Source organism: Durio zibethinus, chromosome 11, assembly GCF_047325235.1.
Source record: "Durio zibethinus cultivar Kanyao isolate XHJ-2024 chromosome 11, ASM4732523v1, whole genome shotgun sequence".
NCBI classification, from domain to species: Eukaryota; Viridiplantae; Streptophyta; class Magnoliopsida; order Malvales; family Malvaceae; genus Durio; species Durio zibethinus.
The window spans coordinates 20865656-20883822 of record NC_143172.1 but is presented as its reverse complement, the minus strand read 5'-3'; the positions used below and the strand labels follow the sequence as shown (position 1 = coordinate 20883822).

Below are 18167 nucleotides of genomic sequence, written 5' to 3'. Positions count from 1 at the left end.
GGTTTATGTAGGATATTTGTGGAGGTTCAAGACAATGTGAACCATTACAAGTGCCAAAAACAAATGTAAATGTGTTACATATTTAAATTTTTATCTTATTGCTATATTTCAATTTCTGCACATACTTTTCTAGGCATTTGCAAACCATTTTTTAGAGTTTATAGATAAGAAAAAAGACAAGAAACTTTCACCACCCTTGTGAAGGTATTAGGTTTTACCAAGACCCATACTAGCTATCAATATTCAACTAAAGTTAAAACTATCTTGTTGGCACTAATATAGTGTTTAAACCACTAATATAATGTATTTCAATATATTAGCTTAAAAGACCTAGTGAATTGATTATAGGAAGGGGTGACATCATGTCTGGTCAATACATCACTAAAAACCAACTATTGGTAATCACTTAAACCCTTGAGACTAAGAACATGGTTGTTATAAAAAAAAAAAAAAAGGTTGTTCTACTATTAACCATATTCTGCTTTTTGTTAGGTTGTTCTAAAAATACATGTCTCAACAAGTGGGAAAGAATAAGAAATTTTGATGCACTCTCAACACAAGAAAGTCTTGCATTTAATTCAACCAAAGGCAAAAGAAAAAGCTTGAGGATGAGGATTCACCCTTTTTTTGTAGTGACAATTTACGTAATAGACCTTATTGCTCTAAACATATAATACCAACCTTTTGCACAGCTTTTGTATGAAATTACTTTTGAGGTTTTAGCTACAAGTTTAGCTTTTTTTATACCAGGTTTGAATTATATGTAATGGTATTCATACCAAATATTGGTCTGGAATTATAGTACCATACATCATAGTCATTTTTTGTTATAAATGCAAACAATAATATTTTGTTGTAAATATTTGATTCATGGTTCGAAATTAAAAATATAACTTTATCATTCAATCTCTTGGGTTCATTGATTATAAACGATCATACATACCTTGATGCTAGTAGATATTGTCCAATTTTGTTGCACATTATCAAAATCACTCAAATTAGTATTAAAACATCATGATGCAGCCTCATGGCCAAGCCATAACAAAATATTTATATTTCTCATTACAACAAAGCCACAATTAAATGCAATTGAAATTCCTGCCACACATATACACTTAAATGAAAGAAAATTATAACATTAAACATTACATCTTTCGTACATAATTAGTCATGGTAGAGAGCCAACACATCATTCCTAATTATGTCATGCATACGAACTCCAAATGCAAAAGACAAACACATTAACAACGTAAACATCAAAGTCATTTTATACATCATTTTTAACTTTACTTCCATTCTTCTATCTAACTTAGCATTTTTCAATCTAATTTGTAATAGCTCATTCTTAGCTTTTAGCACAACAACCTCATCAAGTAACTTATCAGTGTTGATGATGGTTTTTTTACAAGCATTTTCACTTTTCAACTCAGTAGTCATTCTTCTCAATGCTCTATTCCCATCCTTTAATATTGAATTCTCCTTCTTCAAAACTTTGTTGGCATCCTTTAAATCAACAATCCACAATTTCAGATGTTCATCCTTAATTGGCCTTTCATGCCAAGCAAAAAATCGACACTGGTTTCCTTGCTTGTATCAGCTTTTTAATTCATACATTATGTTATCATTCCAAGCACAATCTTATAATTAAAAGGCTTCAAACATCACAACCAACTTTACAAACAATTTAATATAGAAAAATGCACATTTAATTCATGTATACTTGATAGTTGTTGTAGCTAAAGAAATGCTTTCCAAGATTATTATAACTTATTAAAGTGATTACAAAAGCCTTAAATCTGCAATAACAATACATTAAGTCAACTCTATAATCATAAGTTACTATAACACAGATTAAATTCAGGTCCTTTTAATTCAAAATTTAATCTAAACATCAAACATACTAAAGTAAATGTGTGTTTTTAGCCAATTTAAGGTTTCACATTCTTCAGATTATGGAAATTTTTAGGAAAATAAATCAATATTATAATTTTCAAGAAAAAAACTCAATACTAAAAAAAAAATTTACCATTCCTGGATTTGTTACAGTTTTCCATCAATTTCACTCCTTTTAGTCAATTACCTAAACATATCCATAAATAAAAAATAATTACTTTCCAATCCCAATCCTAATCTAAAACAAGTTAAACCAAATTTAATTAACCATGTTAAACAAATGGAATCATCTAACCTTTGCACACTTTTTAGACGAACTAAACCTAATCCCAAACATGAAAGATGACATTCATTCGAACAATCTCCAGCTCTCGAAACCTTCCTCATTTCAATCAATACTATCAAAATTTTTCTCGTTTACAATGGACAACTCTTAGGGTTTCAACTTAGAGTTTAAGGGTGTTATGGGGTTAGGGATTTAGGATCTTCAACTAGTTAAGAAATGGATTAGGGATTTGGGGTTTGTTTTTCAAATTTTGGTTTATGGTTTTGGAGTTTTTTTAAGTTAATTAAGAGGAAAAAGTTTTATTTTTTGTTAAGAGAAATTATGAAAGAATTGAGTTGGATTTTTTTGCCATGTTTCATTATTTTTTTAATATGTCAACATTATAAACCTTTTCAACCAATCATTCAACCATGTATACCCAATCAATGTACATGTCAACAGATCAAAATTCATGTCATCGATTTTAACGGTGATAAATTGACACTGTTTTATGATAAGATTAGGATTATTAAATCAAAATAATTAAATAATTAAATTTCTATTAATCACAATAAAAAGATTAAATTCCAAATTTTCATATAATACATGGATTTTTGGTAAGTTTGACCGCTAAAAACAAAAGCATCAAGCTTTAATATTACCATTCACCAAAGTGATAGGCATGAATGTGATGCTTTTCATCTTATTTCACTTTATTAAGTTGAGACAAAAATAAAACAAAATGTATATATATTGTATTTGGTTTTGGCAATGGCCTCAAAGAAGAATTATTTTAGAGATATCATCGGAAGAAACCTCTGCTGCCGATGCCAGTCCTTTGGAGAGAGGAAAGTATTGAAAGAATAGCCATGCATAAGAATGCGCCTGCCAGAAGACCCCCCGCAAGATATCCCTTGTTAAAAAAACCTTCAAACATTGAATCTTTCAAATCTGCCCCAAATTCCTTGAATAAATCACCCAGAAATTCTTTCAGTTCCACAGTGACCAAGAAACCAGCACCAACACTTGTTGCCATAAGAAAGGCGATCAGCTATAATAAATAGATGGTGATGAAAAATTAATTTATGTTCAAATTATAAGGAAATAAAAGTTTATAGCATTTCTTTTTACAAAAATTCAAGAGATTATTTTATTTTTCTTATATAATTCAAGTACTTATTCAAATATTATTTGAAGATATTTCAATATGAATAACAAAAAACATAAAATAATTTATTATAATAAATTTCTCTAGCATGCGTGACAAAATGTTGTAAAATCACATTGACAACAAGATATTAACAATTAAGATTAAAAGATTAATAAATTTTTATAAACATTGATGATCAAATTGTATTTTTTTTAAATTGAATGATTAAAATAAAAATTCATTAAAAATTAAACAATTAAATGTGTAATTTACTTATATATATATAGATATATTTGAATGACACGTTGAAAATTACATGCGACATGTCAATTAGCATATGTGGAAAATCATAAAAGCCAACTATAAGAACAGCAAAGTGATAAAATTTTCAAATTGTGGAAAATTTTGTTGATCAAATTATGATTTTTGCAATTTAATAATCAAAGTAAAAAATTATTGAATATTTAAGTGACCAGACGTATAATTTACTTATATATTTATATATCTCAATTACTAATTAATGGTGAAAACCTAATATTGCGTGTGGGTTAAAATTAGCTTTTTGTTAAAAGCATTTATTAATTATAGGGTAAAGTGTAGATATAAAATATTATTTATTTATTTATCATTGATTTTAATCATAAAATTGTTAACTTTACTAAATCAAAATTATATTATTCGGTTTGATCAATTCAACAATTTTATACACATTAGATTTGATAATGTAGACACGATATGATAATACGATAAAAAATATATATATGAAAGGGATACAATTTAAAATTTTAACGTGTTTGACAAAAGAGAATATGATATGAAAAATAAAAAAATATATTTTATATTTAAATATTTACACAAATTGACATACAATATTTTATAAATATTCGATGTGAAATAATTATGATACAAATATATGAATTGTCAAATCTAATTTAAGTGTAAAACATATATATTTGTCCTAGCCGGTCGCATGGATGTGGTGAGCACATACCTTGTCTCCATAAAAATCGAAGGCCGGCAAGAAATCACCGCGAAGTAGCCTCTTTTCGGTGCAAGCATAGTATATAGCAAAAGGTAACTGCAAAAGGCAATAGGCTGCTGCAACAACATCGGTGGCCAGCACATACCTGCACACTCAAATTTCCTTCCAATCAATAATTAAAACTAACTTGTAGCAAAAACTTAACAGGGTAAAGTCTGATTTTGAAAAGGGCTACTTCCAATTAATTATATATAGTTCAAAATCCTCCTATATATACCAAAAAAATACAAAAATTGAAAAGACACTCAAGTAATGTTTACCTGTAGGCAGTGACATTCTTGAATGTTAATTTGCTACCATCTACATCAGTGGCCTTGTCCAGTATCAGAACCACCACACTTCCAGCTGCAAATAAAATAGTAAAAATTCTCAATACAACGGTGGCAATTGCCGTAGCCTTGGACGCCATATATCAACACTTGACTGTTTCCTCTTCCTCTGATATTATTCTTTATCTGAAATTCACTAAGATCAGAATAGATCATATAGGCTTTTATAGACAACAAACGATTTCTAGGTTGTGTCAAGTCCCTGCTTTTTGTATTCCTGGTTCTATCGAAGTACGTTTGGCTGCATTATTGATTACCTGTTCAAACATTCAATTGACGGAAGAGATATGATAGATACTGCTAACTGCAGGCCCCGACGTACAATGTCGTTTGCTGACTCATGACTGCAGGTTTGGCCTTTCGATGTTTCCAAGCCATCCTTGTTTACTTGAACGGCGCAAGGATAAACAACCTCAAAACAATGTGACATCATGGTAACCAACGAATTTGTTTCGTGTAATACTTTTCGTTGTTTGCATAAACGAACAAACTTAATTCTTTGCAATCTCCTCACTAATTCCCCACTGCATGGTAGATCTAACCTGAAATTTCAAATTCTCTTGAAAGACGGATATACGGTTGAAAATTATTGTAAGAATAAAAAATTAGAGAATTATAAATTAAGAACTAATATAGAACTTTCAAGCATTGAAACAAACAAATAAAAATATCCATGATCAGCGGAAGATTCAAGATTTTTTTTTTAGGGGTATCCAGCTATTGTAATGGGCGTCTTCTGTGTGTTGAGTGTTGGCTGACTACAGGCTGTGGCTGGGTATTGGGTACAAGCAGAGAGTGGAGTTGTTAAAGAATTAGGAAAGATAAATTCATTGAAAAATTTTGGTGTTCAGAATTTTGTTTTTTTCCAATTTTTGAGTGTCCATGAACTCCATACCTTTGCATTTGCAACCCCTACTATCCATGATATATTCTAATTATATTAACAGTTAAAATAATTTAGGTATTACCATTTTGGAGAAAGAAGTCTATAAGGATACATTGTCCATGATGTACTAATTATATACCTATAATATATATCTCGATAATCTATAATTGTATCTATATCTGTAATTATAATCCATAAAACCAATATAAGAAAATAACTAATGATAGAAAATTATCGACCAAAATTTTTCTTCACTAAAAGTTAGTACTACTGATGGATTATCAACAAATTTAAGTGACTTAGAATACCATTTTTAGTGACGGAACTAGCGATGAAATTTCATTGTAAAATTTCAAAAACTACCAATGGGAATTGATTACGTGACTAATTTTATTACTAAAAGTTCTCACCAAAATTGCTGGAATGATGCTTATATTAGCGAAAGAATTCCATCACTAATTATACTTTATTCCAATGGATTTAGCAACAGAAATTTTCTATTGCTTATTCTTTATTTGTTGTTTACAATAAACCATTTTATTTTTAAAAAATTTTTTAGAGTTAAATAAGTCATTAATGACAAAACATTAGTTTTGTTGCTAATTATTGGTTTAGTGGAATTAACGATGCAATTTCATCACTATGATTAATTTAGATTTTTAGTTTTTTAAAATCCAATTTTTTAAATTTTTTAAAAGATAATTTGTTGTTAAGTCTTGGTAAGGACAATTAGCAATGAAATTTTGTTGCTAAAATTTTATCACTAATTGTTAAAATTAGTTTTAAAATTCTTTTTGTCCCTATCTTTCTTCTCCTTCTTCTCCTTTATTTCTTTTTTTTTTCTTCTCTCTCTCTCTTCTCTTCTAACCCCATCTTTCGCTGTAAAGCCCCCTTCCTTGGTCAACTTCAATCAAGTCTAACCACTTTTCACTGCAGGCAGTTGTCCAAACCCATTCTGAATCATATTAAGCTTTGAATCGGCCAAAAAACCTAACAAATCACCCCTCTCTTCTTTTTTGTTTTCTGGTGTATCCTCCATGACATCAACCTCCTCCTCCCTAAATCAATCCCCCAAACTTTCCTTTAACTCATCCTAAAATCTCACTTGAAAAAGTAACCAAGATTATGGGATTGCTTGGTTTGGACATATTGCACGGTTTCTACCCTATATTGACACCTATCTGAGGAATATGGGCCTTCACAAATGTCATAATTTATGAACAGGCTTTGAATAGCTTGGATAGGGGCGATAGGTGTTTGGGTTCTGAAGGCATCTATCTTTTTGGTTAGGCTAGCAAATTGGGATGTAATCAAGGTAAAGGTGTCTAGCTCGTATACCTTAATAGCTTTCTTATGGACCTTTTTTTTTATTACCCATTGATAATTATTGGCAACCATTTCTTCAATCAACTCATATGCCTCTTACACATAGTTGCTTATGATAGCTCCTCCAATGATTGAATCTATTATTGTTCTTGTTAATGGTGTCAGCCCATTGTAAAAGATTTGGATTTGAAGCCATTGTGGGAGACCATGGTGTGGGCACTTGAGCAATGTCTCTTTGTATCTCTCCCATACATCATACAATGTTTCATCATCAAATTATTGAAAGGTTGTGATTTCGTTCCTTATTTTTGCCATCTTGACTAGTGGAAAGAATTTGGAGAGGAACTTTTCAATTAGATCGTCCCATGTTGTGATGGAGCCAGAAACAAATAAAGATAACCCGCTCTTTATTTTTTCCTTAGGAGAAAACAAAAATAATCTTAGTATAATTGCATTATCTAAAACTCCATTATATTTAAAAGTATCACAAAGTTCAAGAAAATTAGAAAGATGAAGATTAAGATCATTATTCTATTGTCCTTCAAACTGAACAAAAGTTTAGATCATTTGGATAATAGAAGGCTTGATTTCGAAGTTGTTGGCTTGGATTGTCAGCTTTCAAATAGATAATTACGAGCCTTTAGGGTTTAGAAATAGTCCCTAAGGGTTTTATGACCTTCGTTTGTTACTTTCACCATTGGATTGGATTTGTTGGTTGCTCATATCTTAGACATCTAAGTGTTTTTTCGATTTCTTTAACAAATGGAGCTAAATCAACACTTCGAGATCTATGCATGCAAACAAAGAAAGATCAAACTAGATTAATGTAAGTAAAAATAAAAAAAGGCTAAATTACAAAGTAGAAAGAATCGATATTGATATTTGTTTTCTAGCACTAATATAATCCCCTACAAAAGGGTTAAAAACTTGATTACTCTTTTTTAAGCCTATAAGTGCACAGATCGTTATCAAGTAATAAAGTAATGAAATAGAGTATCGTTCCCATGAAGATTATGTTTTAAATGTAAAACCAAGTAGCAAAGGTACTTTTTACTAACTTTGTATTTAAATAAATCAAAAGATTGACTGAAAGCAAAAGTAAAATAATGAAAATTGTAAATGTATAGGCTAAAAGCCAAACTATCCAATTGCCATTTGGTAGCTTTAGGAATTGGTCAAATATAAAAGAAAACAAAAAAAAGTAAGATCAAATTGTAAATGGCTTCAAAAAGAATAACCAAATGCTTTGAAAAGTAAATAAGTACTTGGAAAAAAATAAGTTGTATACAAAGTAAAGAAAGTAAAGTTTCGAATAAAAATAAACATGTGTTGAAAGAAAGCTTTGAAAACAAATCTATGGCTAGTATGCCATCTTTTATAAAGAAAACTAAAGAAAACCAAACAAGAAAAGAATAAAAGAATGAGATGGGTGAAGATGTGGAATGGAATAGGATAGAATATGTTACAAGTGAGATGGCTTAGCCTATTCATAATATTAGGTTCAACCAAGGGGAGATCAAGTCTAAAAAGTCTTACTTTATCTTGAACTCTAAGAGATTACAATGTTATCTTGATCTTGATAAAAGTTGGCCAATGTATACATCTTTAAGGATGAGATAGAGCTTATGTTTGCTGAATGGACTTCTTTGATTGGTCATCCATGCTTATGTATCTCGCTAAGTCAACATGACCTTTTCATTCCATAAAAGTTTTGGCAAAGTTAAATTCCAAGACTAATTTACTTGATTTGTTTATCTTGAATCCAATCTCTCTTGGATAAAAATTGAAAAGTCATTGTTACACAATGACTCTAGCCATTATCTTCTTTAATGTGTTCTTCTTGGCTTGAAACTTTTTTAAGATAAACAAGAGTCTTTCTTTAATAAAATTTCATCCTTTAGCTGAACATATGATGGAAATCCCTTGGGCTCTTGATTTGCATGGTTTATGCATGCAACCTTCTTGCATGATTTGCATGGTATTCACGTCAACATTAACCTAAATCCTAAAAATCAAGATTTCACACATAAAAGCACCAAATTCAAGAAAATTTTCAAATTTTCAAAACTAAAATGAACTTATAAAGATTATAAACTTAACAATCATCATGTATGTCTTATATTAGATAGAGAGGGACATCTTATATTCCTTATATAGAAGAGGGATCTTCTACTTTAGAGTTAACATAGAGCAACTATATTCTCAATAGGTTCTCATGCATGCCTATTTCTACAACATGGAGACACGAAACTACTTGATAATTCTTCATTGCTACTTTTTGTATCGCTTGTAAATGCACAAATCACATCAAGTAATAATGTGAGTAAGTAGAGTATCATTGCCACAAGGATTATGATTTAATGGTTGGGTGTAAATCAAGTACAAAAGTTGATAATCTACTAACTTTATCTCTAAACAAATGAAAAGATTGATTTGATTTTAAAAAAAAGTAAACAATGAAAACAATGCAAATAGAAATTTTATAAGCCAAAAACCAACTATCCAACTCTCACTTGGTAGTTCAAGTATAGATCAATATACTTGTATACTAAGAGAATCGAAAGCTTTTGTAAATAATGAATGTTTGCCAAAAATAAGGAAGCATAAAAGAAATATTGCAACAAGATTTACAAACTGAAACTTGAAAAGAAAGAATGCTTGTTGAGCTTGAATATAAAAAAAAACTTATATTAAAAAATGCTTTAAAGAAAACAACTTGTCATGGCTAGTCTGTCACCCTAGCCAACTAAGAAAACTATAGAAAACTTCAAAAGTAAATTGAAAACAACAAGAAAGAAATAGGGAAAATAGTATGATGAAAATTGAGTGATTTGCAAGTGATAAAAGCCTCCTATTAATAAAGGTAGGTTTGGTTGAAGGGGATTGGGATGACAAAGTCCCATTGTAAATCAAACTTTAAAAAGATTAGGCTTTATCTTGATCTTGAAGTGGTATGGCCGAACATTGAGTCTTCAATTGTGGAATGTCTTGGCCAAATGGGGTTTCTTAGATTGATCTTGATCATACATGTGCCATGCCATTTATTATCTTGCAATCTTGATGAGAATTTTAGCTAGCATGATTATCCAAGACCATGTAATTGCATTTAGTTCAAACCCTTGAGATTAATCTCCAAAAGCACTTCTTGAATATAAACTCTTTCAAAATAATCAAAGAGTCCTCCTTTAAAAAAAATCTCTTCTTGGTCTAATATATGTAGGAGTCCTTTTCTAAGTAGGATTCTTTAATAACCAAATGCTTGTAGGATTCCTATTCCAAGTTTTGATTCAACTAACTCCAATCTTGCATTGATTGAATACTAAATGGATTAAGATGGCCTTAATCTTGTGTGGAATTACGTGGCATTGCATGGCATCACATGGTTTTCTCGTCCCATATGCTTCAAACCTAAAAATCAACAACTACACTTTAAATGCACCAAATTCAAGAAAATTTTCAAAATTTTGAATTGAAATAGACTTGTAAATTACTATAAATTTTACTGACATCAATTCCTCTACTTTAGGCTTAACCCAATCCAAATTAAGTCCAACTTAATTTTTTCCAATTTTAATCTTTCATAATTGTCATATTATGTATGACCCATTAGGCTCCTTAACATGTTGGTAATAAATATAGGTGTTGTAATCATTTAGTTCAAACTTAGATTTTATCACTAATTCTCTAATTATCGAACCTCATGTTTATAGATCATGATCAATTCTAGCTACATTACCATGATCCCCAATTGCTAAGGAAGGTCAATATGACTTGAAAACATATATGTGCATGGTATTGTAGTATAATTAATATCCTTTCACCACTAAGCATCTTGGTTTAACATTGAACATGAATTAGTGTCTACTCAGTCATGTCTAACCATGCTACATCTTACTCTTAACATTAATTTATAAATAAACTTTACAACTAATATAAACTTTTATTTCGCTTTGGCCAAAGATTTCTTGAGTTAATTTAATTAAGACTAATTGAGATACTCTCTTGATCACATAAGGTAATGGATTATGTCTTGATTACTTTATGCATCTTCATATGTTTCATGTTATACCCAACCATACCCTACTAGAGCATTCATTATTAAAACCATGAGTAAGTTAAAGTTAAAGTATAGCACTCATCATATAAGATAATAAGTAATCTCAAGTCAAAGGATCTCTTACATACCCATCACATAAAAATGTTGCTACAAATATTATATGAACTATCATATAACATTCTCATTTCGGGTCATGTTCAATGAACTTGATAATGTAACAAACATACATAAGTGAGCTCAGGTTTAAACAAACTTCAACTTATAAGATCGATTGCTTACTTTATGAGCAAGAACATAATCATATGCTAGTTTCAACGGCTTTTATCGATGTTCTCTTATTGATAAAGCATCAACTAGGAACATTTAGGAATATAGCTTTATGCAAAAATCTCATAATTACAATCTCATTGTAATTCCCTTGCAAACCTTTGTTTATATTTCAAAGACATTATCACGTAAGCATTAATAACAATTATGTATATATAAGCTCAATGATAAAATAATCATGACCTTTATAACATATCAAATATCATAATATGACAATATTTTCACCAAAACTGACTTGGCTTGTAAGGCACATACCAAAAATCTCCTACATGTGCTAAGCAATCATCTATGTATCTAGTACCATATTTAACTACATGTTTATCATGGTTTTAAGAGGATCAGTAATGTTATCCATAGTCAATACTCATTCAATTTTAACATCACCTCTAGAAATGAAATCTCTAATGAGATTATATCATCTCAATACATGTTTGATTTTTTATGAGACCTTGGTTCCTTGGCTTAAGTTGTTGCCCTATTGTTGTAATAGTAAATGGTTATCAAATTAATAATGCTAGGAAAAATATTTAGTTTAGTTATGAATTTTTTGATCCACATAGCCTCTTTTGTATCGGTATTAAATTTTAAAATTTTGTTGGATTTTAGTACTTTTAATATTATTGTCATGATTTTAGAGTTTAAAGGCTTGTGGACTTAAATTTAATGCAAACCATGCATGCAAGCATGCAAGAAGCACATTCACCTTATCTTGAAAGCTAATAGCCGAACCCTATTAGCCCAATTCCACACATTCATACAGCAAAGCAAGGAAATTTGAAATATTTTGATTGCACTAGGATTTGTCATGTGCCTAAAGGAAGAATTTGCATCCATGAAGGACATCTACACCATGCAGCCAAAAGAAGTTGAAATCCACTATGACTCTTTTGTTTAGCCTTAAAGAAATTTAAATGCACAAGCACTCATATCTTCCACATCCATACAACTAAGACATAATCTAAGAGGACTTCATGTAACTTCAAACAAAAAAAGACACTAGGTGCATTCAAGTAAGGATGTTTGTTTTGGACAAGGACTTTTTTGTTTGCTCTTTGAAGAGTCACACATGAAAAAGAATCTAGACTTTTGAATTATAAAAGATAAGATTACATGCAAATACATTATCTTGTAATCTCACTCTAGCCAAACCTACCAGAAGATTGAATCAAGATGGAAACAAGCAATGATCAAATGGCCAAGATGAAATCCCAAGACCCCCATTTGGCCAAAACTTATCTAAGACCAAGAGTCCCATTTAGTTTAAGCACTTTGAAGATCAAGATAGCTTTTATCCATTAGCATTTAAAATAAAAGCAAACTCTTGTGTACTTAACCCCATTGTTGAACCCCTTACTATAAAAAAAAAGGTCATTCACCTCATTTCATCATCCATCACTTCTTTTCTCTTCTCTTTTTCTTTTTTTTTAGTTTTTTAGTTTTTCTTTAGATTAGTTATTAGGTTAGGTGACAGATTTGCCAAAAAAAAAGCTTTGTTCTTTAATTTCTTTTCTTCAATTCAAGCAATAGTTATTTTTCAAAGATCTATTTCTTTTCAAGCATTCTTTCTTTATAAAGTTTGATTTACAATTTCTTTATTCTTCTTTACAAGTTTTTACTAGTATTTTTTTTTATGTTCAATAAGTTTAGTTTTATGCAATCATTCCTTTCTCTTACAAGCATTCGGCAATCTCAATATTTCTTTATTTTCAAGTTTGCAATTATTATTTCTTTTAGATCTAGTTTTTGGCTACTCTCTTTTACTTTCCAAATGAAAATTAGTGAAGTCAAGATCTAAGCCTACAATGCTTTTCAATCTTTTGTTTTCTTTATTTTACACTCAACTCTGAATTTTTAATTATTTAGATATAAGATTTTAGGATTTCAACTTTAGTAATTGAGAGTAACCCAACATTTACAATCTATAATCCTTTTGAAGATGATACTGAAATACTTTCATTTTATTACTTCATTGGTATACTTGCAAACTATACAAAAAGTAGTAATCAAGGATGATACTCTTATTCTTATCATTATATTACTTGAAAGATTCTATGCATTTACAGATCGCCTAAAAATTTTTTAGCACCATAACCAAAGATTGTTGAAAAAGTAGTCGCAATATCAATACTAATCACTTTGCTTATAGTTTGGATGTTTATTTTCTTGTACTAATCTATTTCTTTTTCTTTTATGTCAGGGTTCTATTCATATGAGGCTAAGAACCATAGAGACTATGTGACATCCCTTTTGGAGAATTCCCAAGCTTAATGGTCATCTAGTTGCTTAGAGTCTAAGTGAGCTATTAATGAGTCAAACTTTGATATGCTTAATGCTCTAACTTCACAAAATCACTATGATGTTTATTGTGGGGATTATAATAATGATTGGCATTTTTATAGTTAACAATCACATTCTTTTTCAAGCACCTATAATCAAGGTTATGAAGGTTATCCTAACTACTCATAGGACAATAGTCGAAGGCAATCCTTTAATTCAACACATATTTATAACCCAACTTATCCTATTAAGCCTACGTACCTTCCACCACCATAGTATATCCTACTTGTATCACCCACCATCATCCCAATATTCTCCCCTACCTCAAGAAAAGAAACCTTCCTTAAAGGAGAAATTAAACTAAATGTTTTTAAATTTGGTTGACTCCGTTCTTCAAAACAAAACCTCCTCTAAAAATCTTGAGGTGCAGGTTGAACAATTAGTAAATGTTCTTAACACAAACCTTCAAGAAACCTTACCTAGAGATTTCAAATCTAACACTTTATAAGAAGATAAGGAGCACTATAGGAAGCAACCATTGAGGAAGATAAAGACGAGAATAGCAATCATAGTGATGAAGATGTTGCTTTTAGGTGTGGTTTGAAGCTGTGTAGTGATTTTGGGCAATATAGGTTTGTAAAAATTTTAGAATATGATGGAGCAATTAAGGGACTTAAATTTTAAGAAATGGTTAGCATTAGTCTTGGTCAACCAATTTTTGAGCCTTATAGTCCACACTTACTGATTTCGCGACCTTATGAAAAGTAAATACATGAATTCCAATTGAATGGAGGGAAAAGCATGTTGATAAGGGTTATCTACTATAATCAACTTAACCTCAAGAAACCCTTATTAAGCCTAGTGATAAGGATGAGAAAACTTCATCCATTGCACTAACTCTAATAATACCACACATGAGAGAGCCCTTAACTTTAGAGCCCAGACCCATACTTTCATGGTGGTATCTCTTTCACTAGTACTAAAGCCAATGCATACCTACCTTAGTTCAACCAGTGCTATATTGAAGACATTACTTGAGGTAGGTCACATAGCCAATTTCATTACACTCACTGAGCACCACTATTTAGAATTTATTATTAAAGATATGATAAATAGAAAAGCCATCAAGTTGTTGGATGAAGGTGTTAAGAGTGGAGCAATTACATGCTTTTTCATTGGTATTGAAGCCAATGCACACCTACCTTAGTTCAGTTAGAGCTATGTTGAAGACATCGCTTGGGGTAGGTTATATAGCCAATTTCACCACACTTATTGAGCGCCATCACTTAGAGTTTATTATTAAAGATATGATAATAGAAAGACCATTAAGTAGGTGGATAATGGTGTTAAAAGTGGAGTAATTATATAACCCTTTGGATTTTTGTATTAGTCAAGCTAGACTATAACTAGCACTGCTTGGGAATAGATTTCAGTTTGCATATTTAGATTTAGTTGTTATTTTGATTTTTTTTCTTTGGAATAGATAATGTTTTGGTTTGTTTATTTTATCTTTGTAAGAAATAGGAGCATGAAAAACTTGAACAAGGTTTAGCAATGGTGGATTTCCTACAAAGTCAAATTTAGGTTTTATGATTTTAGGGGAGTATCATTTTTCTCTTTTGCACTTTTATGCTTTATTTGCACACATTGAGGACAATATGTTATTTAAGTTATAGGGAGACAAAATTTTGGGCAAAATTTTTCAAAATTTTTTTAAATTTTTTATTTTTTAAGCTTTATATATCATGTTCAAAATCATTACGCTTCCCTTGATTACTTTCTCATAATCCAATGATAATAACTTTGATTGCCTTTGAATATAGCTTTTTAGAAAAGAATGAATCTAATGAAGGCATGAGATGAATTCTTGAATATGTTTCCTTTTTATTACAATATTTTAAAATTCTTCAGCACTTAATCTTTACCATTAAGATGTAAGTATGTTTAGTTGAAGTTTATGTAGATACAGAATTGCATTGATCTTTGACGTTTTGTACATATTTTAGAATTTGCTTGAATATCTCTTGAGGTAAAATAAGAGGCTACACTTAACTAAGAAGATGATTTAGGCCATCTTTCGATCGTCTAAGCCTTTAAAGCTAACCTTTATATATTTATCCTTAATCACCCCTTTTAAGCCTAATGTTGATAGCACCAAAATTTATAAAGATTTTACATGTCGAAAGGATGTTAAAAGTTTAATTTTTTGATGATTTTTTGTGCTTTTCATGTTATTTTCATGGCTTTAGATTTTTCAAGCTCAAGATGCATTGTCATGTAAGCCATGCATGCAATCATGCAAAGCTCACATTCAGCCCAATTTTACATGCATAATGTCGTCCACTATTGGTCTATTTTCAAGCATGCACAAGCCTAATTAGACCTCATCACATTCGGCCAAGGTGAAAGTTTAAGATAAACATGCTTATTTGCTTAACCATGAAGAGAATGACTTGTACAAGGACACTAGCACATTCGACTATGCAAGGAGGAATAAAATTTTATAAGCGTTTGGACTCTCCAAGCTCAATCCATTCGACCAAGAGAAGTTTGAAACCAATCATGAGTCTTTTGCTTAGTCTTGAAGAGTTTTGATAGAATGAGGACTTTATCATTTTGAAGATCAAGAGTTTGGATGAAAAACAAATTTATCTTCTATTAAAATCCACTATAGTTGAACCTAGAGGGAGGATTTATCAAGATTTCATCAAGTGAAGATCAAGGGTCAAAATGATCATCATGTTCGGCTAAGGCATTCAAGATTGAAGAGTTTTTCTTTTTCATGCAACTTGAAAGATAAAGATCTAGCTTATCCTCTAGAGTTTCAATTTGAAAATGCATCTTGTAATCTTCCACCCCTTAATCGAATCTCATTCTATAAATAAAGAGGCCATTCCCTCATTCCAATCATTTTTCTCCTCATTTCTCTTCTTTCTTTTAATTTCTAAGTTTTTTTAAGTTTTTTATTTCTTTTAGTTAAGGTATTGACTTAGGTGATAGATTTGCCAATTACCAAGCTTTTATTCTTTAAATCTTTTTCAATTAAGAAGTATTTCATTCAAAGATCTCTTTTCTTGTTTTTTAAGTTTACAAATCTTGTTTCTTGTTTTCTTTAATTTCAGTTAAACATCCTTTTCTAAGATTGATCCAAGTTTTTTTGTTTTGTTTGCAAGATTCAGCTACACTTTCTTTTGTATGTTCTTTAATTTCTTTTATGCAATCTTTATTTCTTGAAAAGCAATTCGTCTTTCTTATTTACAATCTTTTAATTCTTTATTTTATAATCTTTTAATTCTTGGCTTTAGGATTGGTTGTGAGCATTAATCTTTTACTTCCTAAGTGACAATTGGTAAAGTTCAGAACCCTGGCTACACAGCACCTTTAATCTTTACTTAAACTCTGTAACCCTAAAACCCTAAATATTCATTTGTTTAGATATAGGATCTTAGCCATTCACCTTTGGAACTTGTGAACTAACCAACATTATATTCTATAATACCTAAAGAGGCGTTACTTGGAATATTTCACTTTATTACTTGATCTATGTACTTGTAGGCTCTATACAAAAAGCATCAATCAAGTTTTTAGTGTCATTGCCAAGGATTATAGCAGTATTCGTAATATCAATATAGAATTCCTAAGCTCTTATAATCTAAATCTTTTTCTTTTTGTTTACTTTTCTTTAATTTTTTCTTGTTTACATGCATAGATCCAAAAGTGTTAACTTAGCTCCAATTGATCAAGAGATAGAAAGAATCTTTAGAAGAAGATGAAAAGAGCAATCAACACCACTAGCACTTACTTCTATGGCAAATGCAAATATGAAGGGCAAAGAACTTTAAGGGACTATGTAATTCCCAATGTAGACGATTTTCAGCCATCCATTCAAAGGCTAGCTATTCAAGCCAATAACTTTGAGATAAAGCCTTCGATTATACAAATAGTCTAAACTTCTGTGCAATTTGAAGGATTACCAAGTGATGATCTAAATCTCCATCTTTTTAATTTTCTTGAATTATGTGACACTTCTCATTACAGTGGTGTTTCTAATGAAGCTATAAGACTAAGATTGTATCTTTTTTCTCTTAGAGAAAAGAGAAAAATAGGTTGTCTTGTTTACCACCGGGCTCAATTACAACATGTTATGATTTGGTTTAGAAATTCTTAGCAAAATATTTTTCACCAGTAAAAGCTGTAAAGCTAAAGAATGAGATCACCACTTTTCTGCAGGCTGATGGTGAAACTTTATATGATGAATAGGAGAGATTTAAATAATTGCTCAAAAAATGCCCACATCATGGTTTACCTAAGTGGCTCCAAATTCAAATCTTTTACAATGATTTTACACCACCCATGAAGACCACTCTAGACTTAGCTGCTAAAGGGCTATAATGAGCAATACTTTTAAGGAGGTTAATAAGCTAATAGAAGAAATGGCTACCAATAATTACCAACGGGGCATGAAAAGAAAAGTTAGTAAAAAGTCTATTAATTTATTTGAAGTTAATGTCATTACCTCCATTAACTCTCAATTAGCTACCTTTACAAAAAATATTGAAGGCCAGGGAAATCAAACACAAGCCAACCTTGTTAATGCCATATAAAGTCCCTTTGT

At 30.4% G+C, this 18167-nt stretch overlaps 1 protein-coding gene and 2 non-coding genes across 3 annotated transcripts; 1 reads left to right on the top strand and 2 right to left on the bottom strand.

Annotated features, from left to right (window-relative positions):
* Window positions 1–2825: 2825 nt before the first annotated feature.
* On the bottom strand, window positions 2826–5194 carry LOC111291466 (CASP-like protein 4D1). The gene is made up of 3 exons (XM_022883250.2): window positions 4611–5194; window positions 4300–4435; window positions 2826–3209 (listed from the first exon to the last, which is right to left on the bottom strand). The coding sequence occupies exons 1-3, from the start codon at window positions 4757–4759 to the stop codon at window positions 2961–2963; spliced, it is 534 nt and encodes a 177-aa protein (XP_022738985.1). The 5' UTR covers window positions 4760–5194; the 3' UTR covers window positions 2826–2960.
* Window positions 5195–7093: 1899 nt separating this feature from the next.
* LOC149516186 (small nucleolar RNA R71) lies at window positions 7094–7200 on the top strand. The gene has a single exon (XR_016346759.1). It is a non-coding gene; the product is annotated as a small nucleolar RNA R71 (small nucleolar RNA).
* Window positions 7201–17749: 10549 nt separating this feature from the next.
* On the bottom strand, window positions 17750–17856 carry LOC149516185 (small nucleolar RNA R71). The gene has a single exon (XR_016346750.1). It is a non-coding gene; the product is annotated as a small nucleolar RNA R71 (small nucleolar RNA).
* Window positions 17857–18167: the final 311 nt, after the last annotated feature.